Source organism: Phycodurus eques, chromosome 1, assembly GCF_024500275.1.
Source record: "Phycodurus eques isolate BA_2022a chromosome 1, UOR_Pequ_1.1, whole genome shotgun sequence".
Taxonomy (NCBI): Eukaryota; Metazoa; Chordata; class Actinopteri; order Syngnathiformes; family Syngnathidae; genus Phycodurus; species Phycodurus eques.
Window position 1 is genome coordinate 5360664 of NC_084525.1, and position 12058 is coordinate 5372721.

General features: G+C 45.3%; 1 protein-coding gene across 1 annotated transcript in view; it reads right to left on the minus strand.

The window, feature by feature from the left end:
* Nucleotides 1-518: 518 nt before the first annotated feature.
* The window catches only part of plxnd1 (plexin D1), a 78584-nt gene continuing 67044 nt past the window's right edge, over nt 519-12058 (minus strand). Inside the window, exons 30-36 of the mRNA XM_061673572.1 lie at nt 9780-9814; nt 9146-9250; nt 8823-8986; nt 8594-8741; nt 5636-5776; nt 5481-5555; nt 519-1285 (exon numbers count right to left, since the gene is read on the minus strand). Of these exons, the coding sequence (XP_061529556.1) occupies nt 1169-1285; nt 5481-5555; nt 5636-5776; nt 8594-8741; nt 8823-8986; nt 9146-9250; nt 9780-9814 (785 nt within the window). The 3' untranslated portion in view covers nt 519-1168. The remainder of the gene's footprint in view (nt 1286-5480; nt 5556-5635; nt 5777-8593; nt 8742-8822; nt 8987-9145; nt 9251-9779; nt 9815-12058) is intronic.

A 12058-nucleotide genomic window follows, 5' to 3' on the forward strand; every position in this document is an offset into this window, starting at 1 on the left:
TTTAGACAATATCGCGTGATATGACAACCCAAATAAGTGGATGTTCCATAAAAAGTAAAAAAATGATAAATATGAAACTGTTAAAAAAAATAAAATCAATGTTCTTTTCTGTGTTCATAAGTGTACTGTAACTACGAGGCTAATCTTTTATTTCAACACAAGGTGGCACTTTATGGTCATATTTGGAAAAATACGACATGTTTGAGACAAAGGCAGAAAAGCACGACCAGAGAGCCAATCACAAGACGACGTGATACGGGGAGAAAAAAAAAAAAAAAAAGAAACAATCAGAGCTTTTGCAGTTATTTTTCAAATATATGTAAAATTATAATCATGGAAGGTTCTAAAAGCAACTGTAAATCAATTACACAGTTTCTCTCCGTCATGTAATGGATTACAATTACGTACATTTTTGTAATGAAATGACATAATCTCGTGACATGTAGTTAGTTACTCCCCAACACTGACGTGTGACATTTAGTAGAACAAACGTCGGCGTCGCCAAACGGACACAAGCAAACCCTAAATACTGTTGTTTATTTCACAAATCATTTGGCATCACAAATACAGTCATGAGACACTTGTCTTGAGATAATACGGAGATCACACATTTGTCATAAATGTACATTTCCCTCTAGTTTGGTCAGAACGATGCGCATGGACGGCAACTCTTCCCAGCGAGCTGCTCCACTTCTCTCCGCTTCAGCCGCAAAGCACATTGGGACAAAATGTTCAAAGCACTGACGGTGGTGAGTCACACCTGAGAACGTTGCAGGCTTTACGGACGACTTTTATCACCATCCTAACCTCCGGACGGACGGACGGACGGGCCACGTCAAAGCATTACAACACATCTATAAATATTGCTATGGACATTATAATACAGTACAGTGCATCATTGGCTCGTTCCCTCGGGGGAAGGGTTCAGTGCATTAAGACCAGCGGGGCTTTAAGTCCAGCTAACTGTACAAAAGCTTCATCCTACATGTTCCCTTTAAAGCGCAGCTGTGGCGGACGCGTAGGGAACCGTTTCAAATGCAGGCCTCCTCGCTACGTTTCACACTTGGCAGGATGGCAACGACGCCGGCGAAGGCTAATTGGGCGATGCGCGGCCTCCTCGGCCGGTAAGGAGCGAGGCGAGACGGCCGGTCGGCCGACGGACGGACGCTCAGGCCTCGCTGCAGCACTCGTAGATGTTGTCCTCCACCAGGGCGACGACCTGCTCAAACTTGTGGTGCAGCTGCGTGCGACGGGCGGTGGGGTTGGCCTCCAGGGCGTTCGCCACCTGGACAACAGAGCGCAACAAAAGGCCGACTTTGAGGCGCTGGGTGGGATGTGTCCTGAAGTCACCGACTACCAATGGAGTTGTTACCAGTTGAATTTGTCGTGTGACAAATCATCTTTCTCCGGCGATATGAACGGAAAAGCCGTCAAGATGCCCCACAAAAAAAAATCTCAACAAAAACTTTGGTCACAGGTTTTTAAATAAGAAACACTGCACTCTACAGCGTTGTACTTTATAAAAACGGAGTAATAAGTAATTCAATTGAATGTAAATAATTTAACAGTTTGTGCATCATGATCTCATGCTTCAATGCCTATTTATATTGTGCTCTTTCTGGTGTGTGCACCTTGGCCACCAGGGGGCATTCTAATTCAGAAATACAGACAAATGAAGAGTTTCACAACTAAGTGACTGTCAGCTGCAGAAATATAAGTTATTTTTTGCAGAGGTTAAATAATACATACCTGTGACTATTGTTATAGTGTCTGTCTACGTGTTGCTGCATCGTTTGTGTCCAAATAGCCGCTACATCGATGCTACTTCTTTTAGTCAGTTCATGGTGTTTTGCACTTTGTTAAAAAAAATAAATCCGAATTATTATTTCTTTAAATGTTTTTTACTACCAACATGCATTTTATTCTCATTTATGAGGGACGGACTTCTGTTCTGCAACTGCATATGTTGGCACTGAGTGTATGGTATTATATCTGTGTTCAGAACGGAATTAGCCGATATGCCAAATGGTTATCAATCGCGATTAGCATTAGCGCGCTACTGATGACTATTTTTGGTCAAAAAATGTTGACTACCATTCAGCTCATTCAAACATCACGTTATTACACATCTAACAGTGTCTTAAAAGTCACTTACAGATCCTCCTCTGTCATCTTTGGCAATAGTTTTCACTGGCCCAACACTGCGTCCATCTGCAGCAAATGTCCGTGCGATGTACACGGACAGTGGCCAAACATAGATCCAGTCGCCACGAATATTCTTTTATTATTTTTTATTGCCTCGAGGCAGAAATTTTTGTGTCAACCAATTTTTGGTGGTCGACATACATACATATACAGTGGGTACGGAAAGTATTCAGTGCCCTTTAAATGTTTCATTCTTTGATATTGCAGCCATTTGCTAAAATCATTTAAGTTAATTTCGTTCCACATTAATGTACACACTGCACCCCATATTGGCAGGAAAAAAAACGGAATTGTTGAAATCTTTGCAGATTTATTAAAAAAGAAAAACTGAAATATCTGACAGCCATAAGTATTCAGACCCTTTGCGCAGTATTTAGTAGAAGCACTCTTTTGAGCTAATACAGCCATGAGTGTTTTTTGGAATGATGCAAGACGTTTTGCCACACCTGGATTTGGGGATCCTCTGCCATTCCTCCTTGCAGATCCTCTCCACTTCTGTCAGGTTGGATGGTGAACGTTGGTGGGCAGCAATTGTCAGATCTCTACAGAGATGCTCAATTGGGTTTAAGTCAGGACTGGCTGGGCCATTCAAGAACAGTCTCGGAGTTATTCTGAAGCCACTCCTTCTGTATTTTAGCTGTGTGCTTAGGGTCATTGTCTCTTTTGAAGGTGAACCTTCGGTCCAGTCTGAGGTTCTGAGCACTCTGGAGAAGGTTTCCGTCCAGGATATCCCTGTACTTGGCCGGATTCTCCTTTTCTTCAATTGCAACCAGTCGTCCTGTCCCTGCAGCTGAAAAACACCCCGCACAGCATGATGCTGCCACCACCGTGCTTCACTGTTGGGACTGTATTGGACAGGTGATGAGCAGTGCCTGGTTGTCTCCACACATACCGCTTAGAATAAAGGCCAACAATTTCTAATCAGACAATCTTATTTCTCACCATCTTGGACTCCTTCAGGTGTTTTTTTTTTTCTTTTTTTTAGCAAACTTTCACGTGTCTTCCACTGAGGTGAGGCTTCCGTCGAGCTACACTGCCATAAAGCCCCGACTGGTGAAGGGCTGCAGTGATGGTTGACTTTCTAGAACTTTTTCCCCATCTCCCGACTGCATCTCTGGAGCTCAGCCACAGTGATCTTTGGGTTCTTCTTTACCTCTCTCACCAAGGTTCTTCTCCCCCGATTGCTCAGTTTGGCCGGACGGCCAGCTCTAGGAAAGGTTCTGGTCGTCCCAAAGGTCTTCCATTTAAGGACTATGGAGGCCACTGTCCTCTTAGGAACCTTAAGTGCAGCAGAAATATTTTTGTAACCTTGGCCAGAACTGTGACCTGCCACAATTCTGTCACTGAGCTCCTCAGGCAGTTCCTTTGACCTCATGATTCTCATTTGCTGTGACATGCACTGTGAGCTGTAAGGTCTTATTTAGACAGGTGTGTGGCTTTCCTAATCAAGTCCAGTCAGTATAATCAAACACAGCTGGACTCCAATGAAGGTGTAGAAGCATCTCAAGGATGTCAAATATACGAGTTAAATATATGAGTGTCACAGCAAAGGGTCTGAATACTTATGGCTGTGTGATATTTCAGTTTTTCTTTTTTAATAAATCAGCAACAATTTCAACAATTCCGTTTTTTTTCTGTCAATATGGGGTGCTGTGTGTACATTAATGAGGAAAAAATGAACTTAAATGATTTTAACAAATCGCTGCAATGTAACAAAGAGGGACAACTGTAAGGGAGTCTGAACACTTTCCGTAACCGCCGTATATATAGATTATAATCGATCCTAAAAGATTCGATAGTGACAGTCCTAATCAGTACTTTTTTCTTTTTACTTAAGTACAGGAATTGAACCAACAAGTCTAGTCTTTTTTTTTTTTTTTTTTTGCTTTGAAGTATGTGTACTTTTCCTTAAGTACAGCATGTGAGTGAGTACTTTTGCCACCTGTGCAACAAGGAGAGGGAGGAAGGCCGACCACCTGGCTGGACGGAGAACGATTGCGTTCCTGTGTGCTTGCGGTCCGCACCGCAAAAGCCTCAGCGCTTCACAGATCTAACAAAAGCAACATCTGCCGCCAAGTTGTTCGTGCACGGTAGTCGCTAAGATGTCGAGAGTGCTTAGCGTCAGCGTGCATCGTAAGCCCAACTGCGGCAAGAGGAGGGCCAATCAGGTGTCATTCTTCACCCGGCGCGTTTGTCGAGGAGCGAGCGGCTCGGTGTTGTCGGGCTCCTCGAAGGAGCGCTCGTCGGGACCGAGCTCCTCCACAGAATCGACCCGCGCACACGCCAGCGGAAAGGAATCATGGGGGAGAACCACAGGGGCTGGAAGTAGGGGCCAGCACCGAGCAAATCTTATGAATCACCAAGCCAAATCTTACACGAGGCGTAACAGCTACTCGGCACGCTGGTATCTTGAGTTTAATTAAGTTTCATTATGTCAAACGACCTTTATTTAGTTTTTCTTCCCCGTTCAGATGCCATTAATCTTTTTAAGGCCCCCAGAAAACGCCGTACTGTTTTTGATACAATAAGTAAAAACAGCAATGTATTGTATTTAAAAAAAAATGATAAAAGAGAATGTAAAGAAATAAACTGTTTTTATATCCTGTAATTAAGCTGAAAGGCACACACACACACAACAAGAGTGCAGTGGTGCCTTCAGATATGAGTGAGCAAACTTATAAGTTTTTTTTTTTTTTTTTACTTTGACTTGCGAGCTCCAACTGGAGACGTTAGCGCTGTACAGTGGCAGTGAACTCTACTCACTTGACAGACAGCAGGAGTTTGTCAAATAGGGGCCATTTCATCCCAAAAAAAAAAAAAAAAAAAAAGAAAAAAAAGAAAAGAGGCTTCAAACTGTTCAATGCCACTCGCATCTGAAGGTTATTGTCAAACTAAACATAAAACAAAGTTGTGAATTTAAAACAACCACACAGCCTAACCTTTCGGTCAACTAGCCTCATGCTAACACTCATTTGCATCTATGTTGCGGTGCTTTGACCGCACTGACGATATACAACTACTCACATTCATATATCCTTTATCCCCTGCCGAGAACGACTAATATTAGTGCCATACTGATGAGCTGAGAGAGGAATAAACCCCAGTGCAATATGATTGGCTGTCACATCCACACAGGACTGCATGGAGCCATCAATCATATTGCACCTGGGCTTGTCCTGCCGAGAACTCTAGCGGGATTCCCAATGAAGAGTATATCTAATATCTGTCTGTTTGCGCTACGCTTGGGCCAGCGGATGATGTAAAGGAGCTCCTACCTGGTTTCTGTATCTCTTGGCGTATTTGTAGATCTCAGTCAAGGCCAGATTGGTGTTGAATTCATTTCTGTACTTCTGGAAAACAGAGCGGAGGTTCTGCCATCAGACTAAAACGTCTACGGATTGTGCAGCGTGCAAAGAAAGGCGCTACTCACTCGAGACTCCTCGGCCAGGTGGGCGTTCATCTCCTGCTCGCTGAGAGGCGCCATTTCCTGGATCTGCTGGTAGTAGCACTGCACCCTCTTCTTGTACTCGGGGATTTCCTTGGCGTACAGCAGCTTGTTGGTCGGAGAATCCTGTCAAAATGGACATTTCGCTGAAACTTGATTTTGTGAGCGGGCGCCACAGTCAGAGTCAAATGGACAACTTTCTGCCCCACTGAGTGAAGACAACGGAGGGATGGAGCAGGAAGAGACGGAACATTCCAGTGCCCTTCATGCCACTCTCTCCACTTCTTGCCTTGCTCTCACACTGGCGCTCACTCAAGTAGAACTAAAAGTCGGTTGTGGGCACATTTGTGTGGGCTCTTAATAGTGACTGCAGTTGAGAGCGAATGGAGGAAGGGGACGCGTAGGAAAAAGTAGGACAAGGGATGGGGGCGGGGGTTGGGTGGGGGGGCACAGCAAATGTGCTTACAACACAAAAATTGTGTGTCATGAGTTATTTGTGTCACTTGTGTTATGTTTGTCCGTGCGTGCGCTGACTCAACGGGCAAAGTAGCTCCTTGTGATAGGGAACCCGCTCGCTTCCTGTTTGCGAGGTCACTTCCCGCCGTTCGCCCATCTGTTTGCCAACCCCCCTGTGACCTCTCACCCCTGTGAGAGTGTGCTTCTTGCCAGATAAGAGGGTTTCCGTGGAAACGGGGTGCATCCGTTCGTTTGATGTGGCTAATCCGGACCCTGTGTGCCCTGCTTTGCCCCCCGCCTTGAGCCCGTCGTGCACCACTTCCAGAAAATGTGGAGGCGCCTTCACAAGCAGGAGAAAACCTTTAGGACGCAGCCCAACGGCGATGACCAAACTGCAGACGCACATTTTTGCCCGCGTTTACGTGTACTGTAAAGTTGACCAAGGATGTCCCAAAAGATGTTGAGTTCTCGCGCAGTCCTCCGGACAGACGTTCCCTGGCTTTGTGCAAACGCCTGCTCTAAAAGTTTCGTGTTTTCATCAGCGGAGGTGGTAGCAAGCCTTCCGCAGCGTGGTTGATCAAGAACAGATACTGTTTCAAGAAACTTGCCATGGATAGCGTAAATTGTACAACGGGTTGGGGCAGCGGGACGGCCATAAAGCTTCTCAAACCGGCGCTGAACTGCAGTCGGGGACACAAAAATGTCTTGCCAGGGAACGATTTTGCAACACTGTCAATTGGTGAGAAGGAATACGCTTCCAAAAAGTGCAAAGGCCAAGCTGTCAAATGCTGATGGCTTCATTTCTGGCCGCATGATACGATACGTAAGTGTACAGTGACTTTGGTGACACCCTGTACGGGTCAGGTACGTCTCAATAAAGTTGACTATTGTGGAAAAGGAATCCCTCGTTTTTCGCGGGGGTTGGGTTCCCGACCACCCGCGCAATGGATGAACTCCACGAAGTAGCGACCACATATTTCTTTTGATTATTTATACATATTTTAAAGCTGTATGAACCTTCTCAGAAGTGCAGAACCTTCTACACTCCTATTAACCTCTACCATACTCTTACAAACACTTTATATACTCTTGAAAACCTTTTAAACTCCTAACCATACAGTAATGAACAGTAGTACTGTCCACTATGTACATTGTATTCCTTATAATATGTGTATTGTTTTTTTTTTTTTTTTAATTTTTCATGTTTTAGGCTAGGAAGTGTTTATTTACCACAAAAAAAAAAAGCATGCACTCAAACTCCCACGATATGGCGAATTATGTGCAATACGAATATGAGAAAAAAGAAATGCATTGAATCTGCAGTTTGTGAACCTCGATATAGCAAGGGAACACTGTAGTTACCTTCAACAAGTGAAACTAAAATATTAAATAGATTCACGACAGAAAGAGTGAAATATTTAATTCATATTTTACAGCTAACCAAACTTTGCCATCTCAAGAATCTCAATCTCATATATATACTCTATATGCACTGGTAGTGTCGTAGTACACATTGCTGTCTTTCATACAGATGGCGTGGTGCTGTTCCCAAGTTCCCAGTGCTGTTCCCAAGCCCAGATTTTATTTTATTTATTTATTTTTTTCATAAGGGTGTGCTCCCTCAAGAAGGGCTTCCTGCGTTAAAAAAAAAAAAGTGAAAGGTAAAAAAGTGCCAGCAAAGTAAAGGAGTAGAGTGAAGGAGGAGCATCATTTGCTGACTGCTCGAGTCCCTCCAGGGAAGGAAGTCAGGCTGGGAAAGACAGGAAGCAGAGCATGTTCACAGGGTCACAGTGTCGGAAGGATGAGACACATTTGTGAACAGTGAAGACAGTGACATTTGAGCTCACACACACACACACACACACATTGAGACACACACATGCACGCCGGAACACGCGAGTCAACACACACTCGTGCACAGCCACGAGCCAGATCCCTGGTGCTCGGGACCTTGGATCACTCGGCCTGCCTGAAATGAGACAAGGTGAGCTAGATGGAGCTGACAGTCTGATGGCTCGGGGGGGTTCGTAGACAGATTCTGGAGGTCAGAGTTTGTGACCTTGTCTTATACATGCACGGCCTTTGTGAACCAGGAGGCTACTTCCGCTATACTGTACGTTGACGTCTGACAGCTTGGTAGAGCTTCAAATACTGCACCTCACCAAGTCGAAGTGGTGGTTTGCAGTTTTAGGAACTAAGAATCACATTGATGACTGCATGTATGCATGCGTGTGAGACTTTCCACCGATCTGATCGGCTAAACCGGATTGGTCGATGTTTTGCATGCTATGCAAATTTTGTACCAAATCAAAAAGTACCTGTACAGATTGTTCGTAAGAAGGTAGATGGATATGTAGGCATTTTGTCGGTAGGCAGTGTAGGCAGGTTGGTTTGTTGTATTGGGTTAGGTACGGCAAAAGCTGGATTTTAGACAGATTGGCTTGCATTGAGGAGTGGCAAGCGAGGTAGAGGAGGCTAGGTGCTGACCTTGCCCAGCTGCAGGTCGGAAATGGAGCACGCGTCGATGAAGGCCTGCGCGATGACGGACAGACATGCGTCCATGTGATCCGTCTTGTCAATGTCAAAGACAAATTGGGGATTCTTCAGGATGTTCACCCAGAATCTCAGCGGCAAACTGCGGAACGCAGGGGAACGCCTTTAAAAGCTGGAACTTGAAGCACCGAGAGACTCGCATCACAGAGTTCGCTTTGCTCACCTGTTGGTTTTCCAGATGTGCAGAGTGTCTGGGTCAGTGATGCCTCGTTTTTCGGCCTGCTCCTCCAGAAAGTCAAAGAAGTACTTCACAGCTAGTGGGGGCTGTTCACAGGGGATGCTGAGGATAGCCTGAAACAGGTCATCCAAGAACTTCTGGAGAGTTCCCTTTGGAAGAAAAGACAAAGAGGTTCAAAATATAGACACCGCAAAATGGGTTTAAGGACAACGGAAATTGCACAATGACTTTGGAGAATTTCTTATTGTGTGCGTGTTTCCTCTGCTTTTAGTGAGTGTCTTGTCAAAAAGTGTCAGGACGGGCCTCACCTTGGTAGACAGAAGCCGTGTAAGGTAGATTTCAGGCAGCACCTTCTTGCGGTGGCTTTGCCTGTGCGACTTCCTGGTCTCCGTCAGCTCGTCGTGCGGAAGGACCTGGAACACCAAGAAGGCTGAAATTCCACATTGAGCCCATCGCTTGCTCGTATAGCCCCTCGTAAGGACGCTAAATGAATGCCCCTATGTTTCCGCGGTAGCTGAGAGGAATTTCTCTGTTTCGTGCGTTAGACACGCGATCCACAAACCACATCGGGATAGACAGAACATAATATAAACAAGTGAGGAAATATCTGCTGCTAGCTGTGTACAAGATCATGTATCTGACTTGCACACCCGGCCAGGACTAAATGCAAATGTACAGCCTAGTGTCAAGAAAGACTACAAATCTGCCCTTAAAAACGAACTATTCACCCGGCAAATTGCATGCCGAAGAACTCATTATTGTAAAGTCAAAGGGCCCATATCTTGGCAGACGGTTAGAAAAGAGCTTAAGCTGCATTAGCGCCGCTCTTTCCTCGCGGCGGCTTTCCTTTTCACCTCCATTCACCCCCCATTCTCTCAATCTCCACACAGAGCAAAAGCAACACTAAGACAGCACTTCTAGAATCTCGGAGCAGTTACTCACCAAGTGGACGTACTTTTCCGTGTCCAGATCTTTGACTAGAGGGACAAGAAAAAAAAAAAAAAAAAAAGAAACAATGTGCAATCAACAACAGAGAGAATGAGAGAAGACAGGTGGAGGGAAGCAGACAGCAGGTGACAGTTCGGAGGGAGGAAGAAAAGAAAAGACGTTGAGAGGAGACGAAGGTAAAAAGAGTAGATGCAAAAGGAGAAAGTGATTAAGGTGGAGTGTGGGCGGGAGGGGAGCTGTCAGGCAGAGTGAAGAAGAAAGATTACGAGTGAAAGGGGAGAATGGAGCAGGAGCTTGGGAGAGACACACACACACAAAGTCTGCGATTGGCTGTGGAGACGCTCAGATGAGACAATGGTGAGACGAGCGCCGTGCTTTACATACGGCCAACCGTCCTCGTTTAGCGCCGGAGATATGTTCGGAACGCGTCGATAAAAGAGGATGTCAAGAAAGACGGCTTCGTCGAGCTGAAAGTCACACGCATACATTGTGATATTTGTGTGTCGGTGAGTTTAAGGGGCTCGGGTTGGCCGGAATCTGTTCGTTGGGAGTCATTTTGTGTTTGACTCTTTGTTCTGTTAAATAAAGGTTTCAAAGTGCTTCGGCGACTGTGGCTCTCCTTGCCCACGTGCCAGGGCATTTCACTACCTTAAGAGAAAAAAAAAAATGGAAAGAAATTCAAATTGAAAAAACGTCTTTGAAAAAAAATCTGTGAATACCAGCGCCACTGTAGATATATTTAACTTTTGTGCGAAGACTCTGGCCGTGAAGAATTTGATTTTTCAGCAAGTTCGAGTTCAAGCCAACGTGTCATCAATCTTTTGTTTTGCCCGTTATTGCGGCATACGCAGGTAGTCCGCTAACCCGTTTCCCAGGTTTGCTCACATGACGTTCCGCATATAGCGGCGTCAAAGCACTACTCTATAGTGTGGATACCCATAAAAAAAAACGAAACAAATTGTTTAGATCTGCGGCGCAAACGATGAGCCGGAGCAACGTGCGAATACGTGATGAGAGCACGTGTGGGCGCCGAGGCGGGCGAACACAAGACGCTCGATCACTGCGCTCACGGTGAGAATGTGCGGCCCACTCTGCCAGATGGTGCCGCTGCCCGGCGGGCCTCGCTCCAGACCCTCCACACCGATCACCGGGTTTTAACATTAGCGAGGGAGCTCGAAAGGCTTATAACACCACCTTGATGCTTTCAAGTCGCAGCCAGATTTGGTACACAGCTCTGGTTTGGTACTGATTGGCGGCACGGTGAAACGGCGGTTAGCGCATTGGCAGTTCTGAGGGTGGGGGTTTGAACCCTGTGTGGATGTTCTCCCAGTGCTTATGTGGGGTTTCTCCGGGTAGTCTGGCTTCTTCTTTCCACATTTCAAACACGTGGACGACTCTAAATTGTCCTTAGATCTGAATGCGAATGCTTGTTTTCACAACCCAGGTGCCTTGTGATTGGCTGCCAACCAGTCCGAGGACTGCCTGTGTTTGTTTGTTTTTTTTGGTGTGTTCTTACTGAGTTTGTTTTCTCTTTGTACCCCCCGCTTCCTTCCACATTCCAAACATATGCATGTCAGTTCACTGAAGAGTGAAGACTCTAAATCAGTGGGTCTCAACTTTTGTCACCCTGAAACCCGCATTCTCCTATTTTCACAAAGTCGTGACCCACTTTTATAAACGTTAACACACAATAAAGCCTTTTTTTGTTTGTTTTAAAACAGCCTCGGAAAACAAATGTAAACTAAGTTATATTTTTAAACGCAGTTTCCAATGACTTTGACATACTGCCAAAATTGCTTAGCCATGACGCCTGCGAGCCAGAGGCATAAACTGACTCGAGCACAAGTGAGTAACATTTCCTGTCACTTACCAAATATGTTCATGTGGGAACTTGGTAAGGGTTCTGTATTGTACCGAAGAATTTGGAATATGACGACATGTATTTCATTCGTCGCTGTCCGCGACCCGTCCAAAATGGGTCCGCCGCCTACATAATGAGACTTCAAAAGGTTGCATGTAGTAAACTGGTCTCTAGTAAAAAGGCGTCGGGGTCATTTTAGTCTGGATGAAGTCGGAAGCTGTGAGCCAAGCTGGACTCTGAATGGAGTGTTTGTTGATGGATTGATGGGTAGATAGGAAGATAGATGGACAGGTAGCATAAGTTGTCCTGGCTGGCCATCCAATAATATCCACTAATATAGGTGATCTGGGTTTGCCATGACAATAGCGATTCCATACTATAGTTTGAAGTGCAAGCGGCTATGAGAGTGACA